Raw genomic sequence first — 15,405 nt, forward strand, 5'->3', positions numbered from 1 at the left:
TATGCACAGTTCACACCCTCCCCTTTGTCTGCCCCATAATTAAGGCAAGGTAATTGTGCTAATTGGGGAGCTGGGAGGATGGGTGGGGAGCAAGCTGTGTCAATCAGAAATAGTCTGGCATGGAGACACGTGTGTGCTGTCACGTGCAAACCTGGGATCCACAGCTGGTGCTGTGCTCTTATGGCAAGGCGTTGGTGGTGGTCGGTCCCTACTGCAGGGCCATGGTGGCACTGCCACCTGCACTGGGCATGGTGAGGGGGGAGCTGGGATGTGGCGTTCCCATCCTACCACCAAAACCAGCTGGTGGCCCTGTTCCAAGCTGCTGTGCTGGCTGTGGTGCCATGGGCCACCTCTGCTCTGCGTGTCTCTGAGCAGCACCTCTGAGCACTGCTCTGTACTGGTGAGCGTGGTGGTACTGCACCTGGAGCTCTGCTCTGCCCAAACCACACTGCACACAGTGCCATCCCTGAGCTCACCATCTGAGCATCCCCTCCCTCTTGCAGCCACCAGGAGGTTCCTCCTGCTCTGCTGGGGGCTGCCAGCCCTGCTGCAGGAGCTGGGCATCCTGGTGGAGCCTTCCCTGCATCACCCCCTGGTGTGCTCCTGCTTGCAGATCTCTGACATCTACATCAGCGGGGAGTCGGGGGACATGTCGGCCAAGGAGAAGCTGCTGCTGTGGACACAGAAGGTGACAGCAGGTTACATCGGGGTGAAGTGCACCAACTTCTCTTCGTGTTGGAGCGATGGGAAGATGTTCAATGCGCTCATCCACAGATACAGGTGTGTGAGAAGTGTTGGTGGGTGGGAGGAAGGCTGGGGGCTTCCCAGGGGTCCCTGCCCACCTCTGCATTTAGCGGTGGTGTGCAGTTGCTCAGGATGTGGGTGAGGTTTTGGGGGTCTCTTTTACCTTGGAACCATCTGTGCCAAGGAGCCGAGGGCAGGCGCTCAGAAAAAGCAATGGAGGCGTCAGGCTGCGGGTTGGGGTGAGGTTTAATGGGGTTGGGATGCTGTGCCCTGGTGTCAGGGCTCTGACGTGTGTCTTACAGGCCGGATCTGGTGGACATGGAGCGGGTGCAGATCCAGAGTAACCGGGAGAACCTGGAGCAGGCCTTCGAGATCGCGGAGCGGCTGGGGGTGACGCGGCTGCTGGATGCTGAAGGTGAGCGGCTGCGGAGGGCAGTGCGGGGCAGAGCTGAGCACTGTGTCTGCTCCGGTCCCTCACGGCTTCTGCTCCTCCCCTGCAGATGTGGATGTTCCATCTCCGGATGAGAAGTCAGTGATAACTTACGTGTCTTCAATCTACGATGCCTTTCCCAAAGTCCCTGAAGGAGGAGAAGGGATCAGTGCGATCGTAAGCAGTGCGGCTCAGCACCCAGATTGCGGGAGGGGGACTCGGAGGTCTCCCTTCAGCCCTTACAGGCTGGGAGCAGCCTGCAGGCGGAAGGAGCTTCCCCATCAGCCTTCCCAAGCAGCACGGGCTGCTGGCTGTTTGCTGCCGGGCGCTCCTGTTGCTGTGCTGGGGGTGTGTTGTTCTGAAGGGGCGCAGGGACGTGGCAGCGCTGACCGCAGTGCGTTCTCCCCTGCAGGAGGTAGACTCGAGGTGGCTGGAGTACCAGACCCGCTTGGAGTCCCTCATCTCCTGGATCAAGCAGCACACGATACTCATGTCGGATAAATCCTTCCCCCAGAACCCCGTAGAGCTGAAGGTGGGTCCTGGTGAGGTCCCTGTGCACGGTGCTGCGTGGTGCCGTTCCCCGGGGTGGTTTCTGATGCAGCCTTTCTCATCACAGGCACTTTATAACCAATACATCCACTTCAAAGAAACTGAAATCCCGGCGAGAGAGCAGGAGAAGGGAAGAATAGAGGAGCTCTACAAGCTGTTAGAGGTGAGGTTCACCGTGGCCATGCAGAGGCTTGCAGGTGGGAGTGCTGTGCTTTTAGCAAGACTGGTGTGCTCACTCCAGGCTTATTTTGGAACGGAGAAGTGGAAATAACCCCCAGGGCAAATTATTTAGCAAAGAGCACTGGGTGGGAGTGGAGGCAGACGTTGCCTCACAGCCCTGCCTTCCTTGCCGCAGCTTGGCCAGCTCAGGGAGGTACGAGTTGCTATTTTGTTGGTGTTTTCTGCAGGTGTGGATTGAGTTTGGACGCATCAAGTTGCCTCAGGGGTACCACCCCAATGATGTGGAGGAGGAGTGGGGCAAGCTGATCATCGAGATGCTGGAGCGTGAGAAGCTCCTGCGGCCGGCGGTGGAGAGGTGGGCGCCCCTCTGTGCCCCACAGGGACAGCCCTGTGCCCAAGGGGGTGGCCCAGTGCCTTTCTCTCATTTCTCCCGTCCGTCTCTGCAGGCTGGAACTGCTGCTGCAAATCGCCAACAAAATCCAGAATGGCGCTCTGAGCTGTGAAGAAAAACTCACACTTGCAAAGAACACACTGCAAGCTGTGAGTGGGGGCTGACATTGCTATTTTCCCTTCTTCTGACTCTTCTTTCGTGTCCATCTCTGTCCATCCCGATTATTGTGGGGTGGTGAGTTCCCCTGGACAACTTTCCTTTCTGTAGGGTGTGGAGCCCATCCCAGGAGGGCTGTGGGGATGGTGGTGGGTACCTGCTGAGCCGGGGATGGACCCTGCAGGGCTACTGCGGTTCTGGGAAAGCTTTTGGCATCAGAAGGCTTAAAAAAAGCAGAAAAAAACGCTGTGTTTGTCTGAAAGAGTGGCAGAAAGGACTCACTGCAGCTACCTGTTAACTATGGAGTAGATTTCTGAAGAGGAAGTGTTTTGTTCTGGAAGATGGAGGTGCAGAGAGGTGCAGGGTCTGGAAGCTGGCTGGTTAAACCCAACCAAGAGGAGAGGTGCCATGCAAGGGACAGTCACTGCACGGGGCGTCTCTGTCAGTTTTAGGTTTGTCTGCAGGAGCTTTTCTGAAGGCAATGTCCTGAGTGAGGTGTGAGTTCTGACAGACAACCATAACTGAGCGTAGGGGTGAAGAGGTCCTTTTAGTGCTGGAGTCAGTGCTGGGTTTCTGTTCTTTCTGCCCGTGTGTCAGGGCTGGGGGAGCAGCCCTCAGTCTCTCCCGTCTGCATGCAGGATGCTGCCCACCTGGAGGCCGGCCAGCCGGTGCAGTACGAGGCCGACGTCGTGGTGTACCTGCAGGAGTGCGAGGGGCTGATCCGCCAGCTGCAGGTGGACGTGCAGATCCTCCGGGACGAGAATTACTACCAGCTGGAGGAGCTGGCGTTCAGGTGAGTGGGGCTGTGTTGGGAGGCGGGCTCTGGGAGCCTCCCTGCTCCTCCTGCGTGCCAGGAGGCAGTACAGCATCAGCCTCATCTGCTCACTCCTCGGTTGCTCCTCAGGATCATGCGGCTGCAGGATGAGCTGGTGACGCTGAGGCTTGAGTGCACCAACCTGTACAGAAAGGGCCACTTCTCCACACTGGAGCTGGCGCCCGCACCCACCCTGAGCACCACTCAGCTGAAGGGCGAGTCCCTGACCAAAGGGCTGCACACCTCATCCGCCTCCTGGTTCAGGAAGCCCATGACCAGGACAGAGCTGGTGGCCATCTCCTCCTCTGAGGACGAAGGCAGCCTGCGCTTCGTGTATGAGCTGCTGGCCTGGGTGGAGGAGATGCAGGTGAGCTCTGACCGCTTTCCTGAGCACTGATGAGGGAGGAGCTGTGGTTCTGTCTGGAGATGGTGGTAGCTTTGATGGCTCAAAGTTTCTGGAGAGCTTTTGTCTTGTTTTCTCTCATGTGATCCCAATTTTCATTGCATATTGGAGGATGCCTTCAAAGCTGCATTCAAATCTGCAGTGACCAGTCAGTCCCGTGGGCTTGAGGCCCCCTGCCAGGGCTGCTGTGCCATTCGTCACCTCCTTCATCACCCAGGAGGTTCCCTTGGCCCTCTGAGGTGAGCCCCCAGCCCAGAGGGCTGACCCGGACTCTTGGCCTGTTTCAGATGAGGTTGGAGCGGGCAGAGTGGGGCAGCGACCTGCCCAGCGTGGAAACCCAGCTGGAGACACAGCGGCACATCCACAGCAGCGTGGAGGAGCTGGGCTCCAGCGTCAAGGAGGCACGGCTGTACGAGGTATGGCAGCACCTGGGCTGTGTGCATGGGAGGGTGACAGCGTCAGGACGTCCCTTCCTGTGGGTAGAGGTGGATGGGGCAGATGGGTTTTTAAGGACGGAGCTTCTGAGTGATACTGGGCTGTTGCTGCCCTGAGCATCCTCTCTGCCCTCTCTCGCTGGGGAGATGGATTTGGAGATGGGGTTTTGAAGAATGCTGTCCTGCATTGGATAACGGGAATGCTTTCATCCCTCAGGGTAAGATGTCTCAGAATTTCCGTGCTAGCTACACGGAGACGCTCGGCAAGCTGGAGACGCAGTACTGCAAGCTGATGGTGAGTGGGCTCTGTCTGCACCTCAAGCAATGCCTGATGCTGCAGGGAGCGCCTGCCGTGTCCTGGGCACACGGGTCGAGAATCCCAGTTCTGCTGTGAGGGCTGGAGGGGCTGTTCAGCCTCAGGGCAGAGGGAGCAGCATCTCTCAAGGCTCAGCCCCGGCTCTCTGAGCTCACACCGCTATGGGTCACTTCGTTGTGTGCAGGAAACCTCGAGCTTCCGACTGAGGCACCTGCAGAGCTTGCACGGCTTTGTGTCTCGGGCCACTGCTGAGCTGATATGGCTGAATGAGAAGGAGGAGGAGGAACTGGCCTATGACTGGAGTGACAACAACCCGAACATCGCGGCTAAGAGAAACTACTTCTCGGTGAGTGACCGGCCGGGCTGGGCTGGGATGAGCAGCTCCTGCTTGCACCGTGCTGCCCTCGAGCTCCATGCAGAAGTCCCAGGGATGCACGGTGGTGGTTCATGCTCCCTGAGTCAGAGCTGGTAGCTCATGAGTGCAGCTCTCCCTAGGGCTGAAGGCACAAAAAAAACGTCTGCTCAATTCAGTGTCAATTGAAAAGGCATCAAAAGATGTCTTTTAGCACTGCTTGGAACGAAAGACATCCTTTCACAGACAAAAAAAAAAAAAAAAAGTCTGGGCTAAAGAGGAAAACAGAGGAAAACTGATTCCTCTTTAAAGCAGTATAAATAAATTGCTGTCTTCCCACAATTGTAATGTTTGAAACTGAGGAGGTCCCTGGGCAGACTTCCAGCTCCGGTGTTTGGTCTGCCCTGTGTGTTTGGTGCACAGGGCAGCCTGATGGTGCTCGGACAAGCCTTGCTGGTTTCCTATCAGCGGCTGAAATCTGCTGCAGTTTACTGCTGTTCTCTGATACTGCTTGTTCCATTAGCTGGGCACGTGCTGTGAGTGCAGGCTGCTGCTGATAGCTGAGATTTGAACTGCTTGTGTCCTTCATGCAGGAGCTGACAATGGAGCTGGAGGAGAAGCAGGACATCTTCCGCTCCCTCCAAGACACCGCTGAACTGCTGGCCCTGGAGAACCACCCCGCCAAGCAAACCGTGGAGGTGAGCGGGTGCTGGGGGCAGCAAATCTTCTGCCGTGAGTGTGGGAGATGTGCAGAGCTACTGCCCTGCCCAGGGAGCCCCCACAGTACCAGAGCTGACAGCAGCACGTAATGGGGCTGAGGGCTTCACCCTGCAGGTGGGAGGAGATCCGTGCCTGCAGCAGCCCTTGTGTGCTGCTTCCTGCTCTGCTTTCCTGTGCTTTGTCTGTGTCCAAACAGACCGACAGCAGGCAGAGCGTTGCCCATTTATGTGCATCCCACTGGTGGTGGCTGTGTCCTTCCTGTGACCCTCCTGGCTGGTGAGTGCTCACTGCTGTTTGCTGTGTGTTCCCCAGGCCTACAGTGCTGCTGTGCAGAGCCAGTGGCAGTGGATCAAGCAGCTCTGCCTGTGCGTGGAGCAGCACGTGAAGGAGAACGCTGCCTATTTCCAGGTATGCAGGACAGGGAGCCCCAAAGCCCCAGGTCTGAGTGGGAGGGCAAACCCTGCTGCATGTGTGGGTTACAGAGCATCTGCTGCATCCCGGTGCATGAGGTTCATGGGCTGCTTTCCTTTTCTGGCAGAGGGGAGCAGGAGCTGGCATTGCTCATCAGGGCGCTGTTTCTGAACTGCCTACCTCTTTCTAGCAGCTCTTTGGGAATATCTCATGGGGCCGGGGCAGCAGGATGCCGCCGGGTGGGATTTGGGGTGCTGTCGTGCAGCGCTGTGCTGCTGATGGCTGCATTGAGCTGTGCAGGTATCTGTGACACCCTTTGGCTTTGCAGTTCTTCAGCGATGCCCGCGAGTCGGAGACGTACCTGCGCAACCTGCAGGACGCCATCAGAAGGAAGTATTCCTGCGACCACAGCACGAGCCTGACGCGGCTGGAGGACCTGCTGCAGGACTCCATGGTGGGTTCTGGGAGTCCCCGCCACCCATGTGGGGTGTGGAGATGTGGGCAGGGAGGGTTTGGGCTGTGGGTCAACCTCAGCCTTGATGGAAGGGCAGAAGGGCTCAATCTGTGTGTGTGTGGAGGCTGGCAGCTTCTTTGTCACTCTTTCTTACCTAACGAGTTAAAGTTGTATTTCTTCCAATCATGCTCCCGGGGACAGGCACAGGTAGTTTACTTAATCATTTCTTCTTTTTTTTTTTCCTTTTCCCATTGAATTATCCTGCACTGCTCATAGCACACTGACCAACCCTGAGAGTACAAAGCATGAGGGACAGCGTTGTTCTGGGATCCTCTTTAGCCTTTGTGGCCAGGCTGGCTGTGACCAATCCCCTGAGCCGCCCGTGAGCCGCCCGCGTCCCTGTCCTGTCCGTGGGAGCTTTGCCACCAACCCCTGGGTCACCCCATCATGCAGGGAGTCATACAGCAGTTCCTCCCACCGACAGATTTCTGCCCACATCCAGAGACCTGTGTGACCCCCCCCCAGCTGTTGTACCCCCATTCCAGCCATTGATTTAAACACACCTCCATTCTTTGCTTTAGAAGAGGGAGCATGCTTCCGTGGTGTCTCTTCCAGGCAACCAAGTACCCCTGGCTTTGGGCTGGGGCCTTGCCCTGCTCTTTGCCACTTAAAACCTCCTGTGACTTTAATTGTGGTGTATGCTGTGTTCTCTTTTTTCCCTTTTGAAAGACAGTGCTCTCTTGTCCTAAGAGCCAGAGCCAGAGGTGTGCATGGGGGCAGCGGGAGGAGTAGTAGAGAGGTCCCACCCCTGCTGTGAAGGCTTCTCCCTTCCATCTTTCCTCCCATCCATCTCTCCCAGTCCCTTCTCCCCACTCTGGGCAGGCAGCAGCTCTGATGTCCCGATGTCTGTCCAGCCCCTGCAGTCCCAGCATAGCTCTGGAAGGGCAGCGTTGGGGTGGGGGTGCTATGGTGTCTTAACCCTCTCCTCTTCCTCTTCCTCCTCCTGCTCATCGAGTAACCTCAATTTGTCCTTTTTCCTGCCAGGATGAGAAGGAACAGCTCATCCAGTCAAAGAGCTCTGTCGCCAGCCTGGTGGGACGGTCCAAGAGCATCGTTCAGCTCCGGCCCAGGAACCCAGAGCACCTGGTGAAGAGCACCATCCCCATCAAGGCTGTGTGTGACTATCGGCAGATCGAGGTGAGGGCTGGGAGGGGAAGGCTTTGCGTGGGTTTGAGCCTGGCTTTGAGTGGGAGGGCACAGCGTGGCAGGGGAGAAGCACCCGTGAGGTTTTAGAACTAGTTCTGTGGTGTCTGTCAATGAAAATTAGGGATGCAGTGGGAAGAGAGGAGGAGGGAAGGAGCCGGCTGTTCTTCCTGGAGGAGACTTCCACATCTCAGGTTTATTCTGGGAAGGAGTTGAAGTCCTTTTCCCCAGGGAGGATGGGCTTCATCAGCCTCAGTCAAACCAGCACGTGGGTGGCAGCCGGCTCTGCCTCCCGGCCCCTTCCTCTCCAGACACGAGCGTGCTGCTCTGCTTGGCAGTGCCCAGTGCTTTTGCTTGATCAGCTGCAGAGACTGATGGGGAAGCTGCTTTCCCTGCAGGAGGGGTGTGAGCCTCGGGTGGGTGCAGCCCCACTGATGGGCTGTGTGTTTGTTGTCGGTGCCACTGCAGATCACCATCTGCCGGAACGATGAGTGCGTGCTGGAGGACAACTCACAGAGAACCAAGTGGAAGGTGATCAGCCCCACGGGGAACGAGGCCATGGTGCCCTCTGTGTGCTTCCTGATCCCCCCTCCCAACAAAGAGGCCATTGAGATGGCCAACAGGTAACCTGCTGCTGGGGGGGTCCCAGGGGTGCGGAGACCCCTTGTGCAGTGAGTGGGGTTAGGACTGGTGTGCTGGGAGGGCTGAGGCTGATGGACCTGCTCGTTCCCATTGCAGGGTGGAACAGTTGTACCAGAAAGTGATGGCTCTCTGGCACCAGCTCCACATGAACACAAAGAGCCTCATCTCCTGGAACTACCTGCGAAAGGACATAGCCTTGGTGCAGAGCTTCAGCATGGAAAAGGTGTGGTAGAAACTTCTGTGCCTGCGCTGCTGCGCTGTCCGGGCTCACTCATGTGGTGGTGGGGAGAAGGGAGTGTGAAAGGGAAGAGCAGGGGCTGCCAGGACCTGCAGTTACGTGGGCCAATGGCAGAACCTGAGCTGGGGGCACAGAATGATTGCAGTTTTTCCCAGTAAAAAGAACATCCGCAGTTTGAACTGAGCTGTAACGGGGATGAGGGATTGTGGACTTAGCATTTCATTAGGGATGAGCAATGGTGGAGGGGGCTAACGCGGGGGGGCTCTCCTGTTCTGCTCTTAAGAGCAAATAGAGGTGGTGGAGCTGCGGAGGTCGGCTTCATTGACCCACAGGCTGTGATCCTGTGATGGATGCGCTGCTTTTCCCCTCGCAGCTCCGATCCCTGGCGCAGGGGGAGTGCCAGCAGGCGCTGAGGAGCCTCCAGGCGCACTATGAGGACTTCCTGCAGGACAGCCGCGACTCGGAGCTCTTCTCGGTGTCGGACCGTCTGCGCCTGGAGGAAGAAGTGGAGTCTTCCAAGGAGCACATCCAGCAGCTGCTGCAGTCCATGGAGAACGGTGAGCTCTGCAGGGCTGATGGATTAACGAGGAGCTGTGGGGACTAATAAACAAAGGATTTATGGGGCAACTTCATTTTCTCATCTGTCTTGAGCTAGCTGGATGGTACTGTGAACAGCTGCTCTATTTATTCCTCCGTCCATTCAAATATTCGGCCTTCGTCCAACAATGTTCCTACAGCACAGTCTTGGCTTTGCAGCTCCAGGTTAATGCAGAGCCCTCTTCCCCTAACGCTGCCAGAGCCAGGCTTGTCAGTAGTCGGGTTGTGTCCTTCCTGTGTTCAGTCTGTTAACGTGTTAACAAAATGGATGTGGCAGCCGCAGTCCCACTGCTCAGAGCTGAGTCCCATCAGGACCTGGGTCTCAGTGAGGTGCCCTGTGGCTGGACCTGTTCTCAGCTCCATTTCAATGAGAAGATCTGATTCTCTTGTTTTCCACCTGAGCAAAGACCTCAGCACCACGTTGCCTGCGTGGGGGGCTCTGAGCTGAGCTGCTCTTTTGGCTTGTCCCAATTTGCAGAGGACAAGGACGAGACAGTTGCCAGGACATACCTCTCTGAGCTCCAGAACATCCGCCTGCGCCTGGAGGAGTGCGAGCAGAGGCTCGTGAGCCGCATCCAATCCCCCAGCAGCACCCGAGCGGATGGTGACAGCATCCAGGAGAACACCATCCGCATCGCTGAGCAGGAGGTCAGTCTGGATGCTGCTGGATGCTGTTCTCCATGTGCGCCTGTGGTGACTGTAACCTCTCGGGGCTGAATGTGTGGCAGTGGGTGTGGGGAGCTTCCCGCATAGAAAAAGCCAAGTGGGCTTCCTGCTCCATCTCATCCCGTCTCCTTCAGCACCTGCTTTTCTCTGCCTGCTCGGGCGCTCCTTTCACCTTCTCTCCTTCCTCCCGCAGCGCATGCAGGAGGATCTGCAGCAGCTGAAGTCCGACCTGCGCTGCATTTCGGAGCGCTGCTACAGCTTCCTCAACAGAGCGCCCGGCGGCCCCAGCACACCGCGCCTGCGGTCGGAGCTCGACCTGGTGGTGAACAAGATGGAGCAGACGTACGGGCTGTCCTCTGTCTACCTGGACAAGTGAGTGGGACCTGCCTCTGCCCGGGCACCTTTCTGTGTGTGATTCTGCTTCTGACCTTCCTTCTGCTCCTCTAACACAACCGTCGGGGTTGTGACCTGGGGTGCAAACCGCCTCACAGCTGAAAGGATCTCTGCCAAACGTGGGATGTCATTGTGCTGCCTCTCTCTGACTTGCCAGGCTGAAGACCGTTGATATTATCATTCGTAACACCCAAGGAGCAGAGTCTTTGGTGAAGGGATATGAGGTGAAGCTGAGCCAGGAGGAGGCTGTCCCGGCCGACCTGACAGCGATTCAGGCGCACAGAAGTGCCCTGCAGGTTGGTGCTCCTCACTTCAAATTGTGCACAGAGAAACCAGCCGCTGCTTTGGTGTTTGGTCGAGCAGATTCCTTCCCTTTCTCTGCTGAATTTACATTGTGTGCTGTTTTTTCCTGTCCAAAATAGCTACCGGGAGGACTTGTCTCCCTTATTTCATTGTAAAGGTAAAGGAGTAGCCATGGCCTTGTGCTTCTACTTGTAGGCACACGCTGATGCGTGCCAACCTCTTAGCAGTTCTGCGTCCTGCTGTGCCAGGACAGGGGCTGCTGAACCAATCAGATTTGCTCCAGGCTGGGAATGTGCTCCCTCCTGTTGGCATCCCCCAGGTCTGCAGTCAGCCTGCAGGCACTGCAGGTGGTGCAGCCAGGGAGGATGAGCGCCTTCACTCGCTTTGCATCTACAGAATGGAGGGAGTCTCTGATTTAATGACAGCCTTAGGTGAAGCTCTGTGCTCTGCTTTCTGTGACATTAAACCTGAGCTGCCTCGTGTTGTTTTTGAAGCAATGGCTCGGGGAAGTGAAGGGCAAGAACTCGGTGTTCTCCGTGTTGGAGGAGGAGATGGCGAAGGCGAAGGCAGTGGGAGAGCAGCTGTACCAGCTGAGACAGGAGCGCAGCATCGACCTCGAGCGCTACCAGGAGAAGGGGAGCCAGCTGTGGGACCGCTGGCAGAGAGCCTGCACGCAGATTGAGACCCGGTGAGAAACCTCCCATCTCTGTTCCCAGATCTACTTTCATGCTTCAGCTGAGGGCTTGGGTTGGGCTTCTTCACCCCGAAGGGGGACCGTGGGGTGGCTGAGATACCCCTCTAACCTGTGGCGGGATTTCAGCCTTCTGGTCTCCTTTCTGCTTTCAGCCACACGGAGCTGGAGAGCATCCAGGAGGTGCTGAGCGATTACCGCCAGTGCCACAGGGCCCTCATCCAGTGGATCGAGGAGATCACCGCCCAGCAGGAGCTGATGAAACCCGGGCAGGCGGAGGACAGCCGGGTGCTGTCAGAGCAGCTGAGCCAGCAAACGGTGAGATGGGAGCGCGGGGTGTCCTGCATCTTTTGCTAAAATCCCTTCATCTTTGAGCTTGAGAACGTGAATTCTTAAAGACTGGTGGGGAAGCAGAGGAGCTCCTTACCTTGAGGTTGAAATGGGCTGTGCGTAAAAAATTGGAGTCTCAAAGGCTTCACCCAAAAGGGAAAAGATAGGAGCTGAAGTTTGGCACATCTCACCTGCAGCTGCCATCCTGACAGTCATTTTTTGCTCTGAATTTTTTTTGAAGGCTTTGGCTGCAGAAATCGAGAAGAATCAAGCCAAGCTGGACCAGTGTCAGAAGTTCTCCCAGCAGTACTCAGCTGCTGTCAAGGTGAGGGCCCTTCCTAAACGTGGGGCGCAGCAACAGTTTGCACTTCGCCTGCTCTGAACCTCCTGGTTAGCAGAGAGGTGACCATGCGTGCAAGCAGGCAGCAGGAGCTGGAGCTCCGGGGGTGCCGGTATGAAAGAAGGGGCTGCAGTGTCCTTCTCCCCCCCCGGCTGTGTTGGCAGGACTATGAGCTGCAGCTCATGACGTACCGCGCGTTTGTGGAGTCGCAGCAGAAGTCCCCCATGAAGCGCCGGCGGATGCTGTCCTCCTCAGATGCCATCACACAGGAGGTAGGGACGTGTCTGAGCCTCATGTGGGGGAGCGGGGGGGGTTGGGGGGTGCTTCCACTCCATCCAACTGCCCGACGGCCTCTGTGAAATGAGCTCCTTTCTGCTGAACTCGATGGATAAATACAGTTTCCACCCTCGCTGTTTTTTCCGATAGCCAGAGAGGATGGCTTAGTGCTCTAAGCACCAGGTATGAAATACCTGGACTGCCGGGAACCCCTGGGCCAAATGCAGCGGGGTCGGCTCAGCCCTTCGGCCCGGCGAGGTAAATAACTGGAGCGCCATGCAGCATTACTGTGTGTGCATCTTTGGGATGAGACTTTTAGAGGCCCTGTCTGCTCCGTGTGGATATTAAAGATCCCAACAGCCCTCTTTGTAAGAGTTGAGCACCCGCCCCGTGTCCGTGACCGGAGTGTCCCCTCAGCTCCAGTGTTGTGCAGCATGCAGTGCGTGGCCTCGTCCCTCCCCTCCGGTGCTGCTGCCGTCATTGGGCCATGCTGGGGATCTTTCCAGGGCAGAGATGCTGCATCCATGTCGTGCTGTGAGGTGCAGTGCATCGGCTCTGCCGGCTGTGACTGATGTGCCGCCCTTCTCTCCCTGTGCAGTTCATGGACCTGCGCACCCGGTACACAGCCCTGGTAACGCTGACCACGCAGCACGTCAAGTACATCAGCGATGCTCTGCGGCGGCTGGAGGAGGAGGAGGTGAGGGCACTGCGTGGAGCTGAGCCGCATTCAGATCACCCAGACTTGCTTCCTAGCAGCCCAGGGTTGCTGCTCTGCTTCTCTAACATCTGCCCTCAGCTTTCGGTTCCACCTTCAGGTTGTGTCTCAGGTGCTGCTCCTGAGAGCCTCCGGAAGTCTGGGACCCCTTTGACACAATTCTCTTCTTTCTCCTCGATTTGCAGAAAGTGGTGGAGGAGGAAAAGCAAGAGCACGTGGACAAGGTGAAGGAGCTCCTGGGCTGGGCTGTGGGCCTGAAGCAGAGCGTGCAAGGCAGAACGGCTGCTGCCCAGAGCAGGGAGCTGGGAGACATCAAGAAGTCCATCTCAGAGCAGCAGGTAGGCAGGGACCTTCTGGGCCCACCTCTGACCCACACATGTTACGTGTCCCCTGTCCTCTTGGTGTCACTGTGTTACTCAGCGTTCGGGAGAGCAGTCCTACCTCTCTCATGACCGCAATCCCTGAGTCTGCCTATGAAACGCACTGTGGGGGCAGCCATGAGGCTGTTTGCTTAACTTCTGCTGTTTTTCCACAGCCGAATTAAGCTTCCTTCTGCTTTTTCAATAGGCCCTCAATGAGGAGCTGGCTGCAAAGAAGGAACAGGTCTCTGAGGCCATCAAAACGTCACAAATCTTCCTGGCAAAGCACAACCACAAGTGAGTGCAGCCCGAGGAGGGGGGAGGCGGGGGCAGCAGCAGGGGAGCTGAGTTGCCCTGGGGTGGGCACTGGTGGGCTGCCATTCTTGAAGTCCAGCGCCTGATTTCCACACAGCAAAGGGCCATTTTTTCTCATCTGCAACACCAGCTATGAAATATGAGATGTTTATACTGCTGGGACAATACTAATACACTTCAGTGGTGATCCAGCCCCGTACATTTGGGGTTTGGTCAGCATAATGCTGGTCAGCCTTTGCCAAGCACAATTACTCTCCCTGCAAGGAGCAGGGCAGTGGGAGGAGGGGACTATTGGTGGGTTTGGCCTTTTCCTTCAGGAGAAGATCGTGTCCATTCTGTGGAGCTGGCAGATGCTTTGTGGAGCTCCCCTGAGAGATTTCCCATTCCCTTGCAGGCTCTCCCATCAGGAGAAGGACCAGATTTCTGCTCAGGTGGCCGCACTGAAGGACGCGTATCAGACGCTCTGCACCGACACCACGGAGCAGCTCCAGCAGCTGCAGAGCCAGCTGGCTCAGGAGACAGAGCACAAGGTACTGAAAAGGGGGCTGAAAAAGGTGTTATTTGGTTGTGTGTAACATGGCTGCCCACCCACTGGCACACGGTTGCCCTCCCATCTTTTCTGTCCAGGCCTCACCTGAGGCTGGCCTGGTGGCTGGTGGCCCAGCAAGAGCTCTGGCGCAGCTCACTGAGAGTGGTCCTTTGCAATGCTTTCAGTCAGAGCTTGAAAAAGGGTTGGCTTGCTCACATGGTGGGCAAAGAGGTAAATGGTCTTCAGTCCTGGAAGCGCTCCCCCAGCAGCCTGCCTCCTCCACGTGGCACCCTTCTGAGCAGGAGGGCTGGAGGCACAAGGAGGAGGCTTCCTGCAGAACGCATTGCCTGCACAGCCTCACAGCGCGGTGAGGGCTTTGTTGGGGTTGTGACTGAAGGAAGACCCCCCTCCCCCCCCCCCAAGTGGGGGGCTGTGTTGTCCTACCAGCCCCGCAGGGCTGCTTGGGGCTCCGCACGCCCCAGTGCTCCGGGCGCATCCTTCCTGCCTCTGTGCCAGCTGTCTGCAGTCGTTCAGATATACATGTACGTGTTCTATAAGTGTATATACATGTGTCGGTGGATATATTTGTGTGTTTGCTTGCTGGCTCCCTGTACCCTGAAGCAATGACCTGCTCGGATCTGGTTTTGGTGCTGGGTCAGTGACTCTGCAGCTGTCACCTCCCAGCACAGCATCTCCCTTCGAGTCGGCCAGCCCAGCACTTTGGCTGTCTCCATGTCAGTCCCACCAGCACTGGGCCGTGGCGGCTGGAAGGAGCCTGCCAGCAGGGAGGGCACTCGGCCCGTTCCCTCTTTCCCTTTTCCTTGCTCGTGGGCAGGCTGTGATGTGCAGGCTTTGCCCAGGCCTCGCTGGGCCGCGTCCTCGTGGCGGGGCTCTGGCAGAGCAGCTTTCACTCAGGCTCTCGAAGCCCAGGAGATGAGATGAGGGCCGGCGCTGGGGCTGTGCTGCAGATCCTTGGCCCATACACGGGGCTGCAGCCTGGCTGCCATGGGGTGCAGTTGCTTCACTGTACAGGGAGCACGAAGGACTCTTAACATTTGCTTGCTGGAAACATCCAACTGTCAGACAGATGTTGTAAAGTTACAAAGGGCAAAAAAAAAAAAAAAAAGCAAAGCAGAGCGCGCTGAATTGAGCATGATGTGTCCCTGTACAGTTTGTGTTTCATGTCAACTGTTTTTAAGATTAACTGACATCCTTGCTTACAAGTTTAACTAACCCTCCGGGACTTAAGCAAACCAAACACACAGAGTGAAAGAGGACGACCTGTGTGGGGGGTTCTTTTTGCACACAAAGCGGTCGCATGCTGGACGCTAACACCAAGCTTTACACTGTGTGTGATACGGCTGAACTGCTCCATAAGGCTCTGTCTTTAACTGCTCAAGGCACACCCTGCAACTCTGGTAAGTAAAAGCCTTTTACTCCCCTCCTCCCGTCTC

The 15,405-nt window shown here is 56.9% G+C and overlaps 1 protein-coding gene across 22 annotated transcripts in view; it reads left to right on the forward strand.

Annotated features, from left to right (window-relative positions):
- Window positions 1–15,405, forward strand: part of MACF1 (microtubule-actin crosslinking factor 1) — a 114,705-nt gene that overhangs the window by 34,304 nt on the left and 64,996 nt on the right. For 12 of the 22 annotated variants that reach the window (XM_046903602.1, XM_015297868.4, XM_015297872.4 and 9 more), the window contains 31 exons: window positions 614–780; window positions 1,047–1,159; window positions 1,245–1,351; window positions 1,587–1,706; window positions 1,791–1,886; window positions 2,131–2,258; window positions 2,350–2,443; window positions 3,089–3,243; window positions 3,355–3,631; window positions 3,955–4,083; window positions 4,319–4,396; window positions 4,602–4,763; window positions 5,363–5,467; window positions 5,802–5,897; window positions 6,229–6,354; window positions 6,556–6,561; window positions 7,399–7,551; window positions 8,026–8,180; window positions 8,296–8,422; window positions 8,811–8,994; window positions 9,513–9,682; window positions 9,894–10,072; window positions 10,251–10,389; window positions 10,891–11,084; window positions 11,243–11,405; window positions 11,659–11,742; window positions 11,922–12,029; window positions 12,632–12,730; window positions 12,934–13,086; window positions 13,316–13,404; window positions 13,817–13,952. In XM_046903602.1, coding sequence (XP_046759558.1) covers window positions 614–780; window positions 1,047–1,159; window positions 1,245–1,351; window positions 1,587–1,706; window positions 1,791–1,886; window positions 2,131–2,258; window positions 2,350–2,443; window positions 3,089–3,243; window positions 3,355–3,631; window positions 3,955–4,083; window positions 4,319–4,396; window positions 4,602–4,763; window positions 5,363–5,467; window positions 5,802–5,897; window positions 6,229–6,354; window positions 6,556–6,561; window positions 7,399–7,551; window positions 8,026–8,180; window positions 8,296–8,422; window positions 8,811–8,994; window positions 9,513–9,682; window positions 9,894–10,072; window positions 10,251–10,389; window positions 10,891–11,084; window positions 11,243–11,405; window positions 11,659–11,742; window positions 11,922–12,029; window positions 12,632–12,730; window positions 12,934–13,086; window positions 13,316–13,404; window positions 13,817–13,952 — 4,092 coding nt within the window. The remainder of the gene's footprint in view (window positions 1–613; window positions 781–1,046; window positions 1,160–1,244; window positions 1,352–1,586; window positions 1,707–1,790; window positions 1,887–2,130; window positions 2,259–2,349; window positions 2,444–3,088; window positions 3,244–3,354; window positions 3,632–3,954; window positions 4,084–4,318; window positions 4,397–4,601; window positions 4,764–5,362; window positions 5,468–5,801; window positions 5,898–6,228; window positions 6,355–6,555; window positions 6,562–7,398; window positions 7,552–8,025; window positions 8,181–8,295; window positions 8,423–8,810; window positions 8,995–9,512; window positions 9,683–9,893; window positions 10,073–10,250; window positions 10,390–10,890; window positions 11,085–11,242; window positions 11,406–11,658; window positions 11,743–11,921; window positions 12,030–12,631; window positions 12,731–12,933; window positions 13,087–13,315; window positions 13,405–13,816; window positions 13,953–15,405) is intronic. The other 10 variants (XM_040651833.2, XM_015297905.4, XM_015297900.4 and 7 more) reach the window with 1 other exon arrangement.

Source organism: Gallus gallus, chromosome 23, assembly GCF_016699485.2.
Source record: "Gallus gallus isolate bGalGal1 chromosome 23, bGalGal1.mat.broiler.GRCg7b, whole genome shotgun sequence".
In the NCBI taxonomy this organism is placed as follows: domain Eukaryota; kingdom Metazoa; phylum Chordata; class Aves; order Galliformes; family Phasianidae; genus Gallus; species Gallus gallus.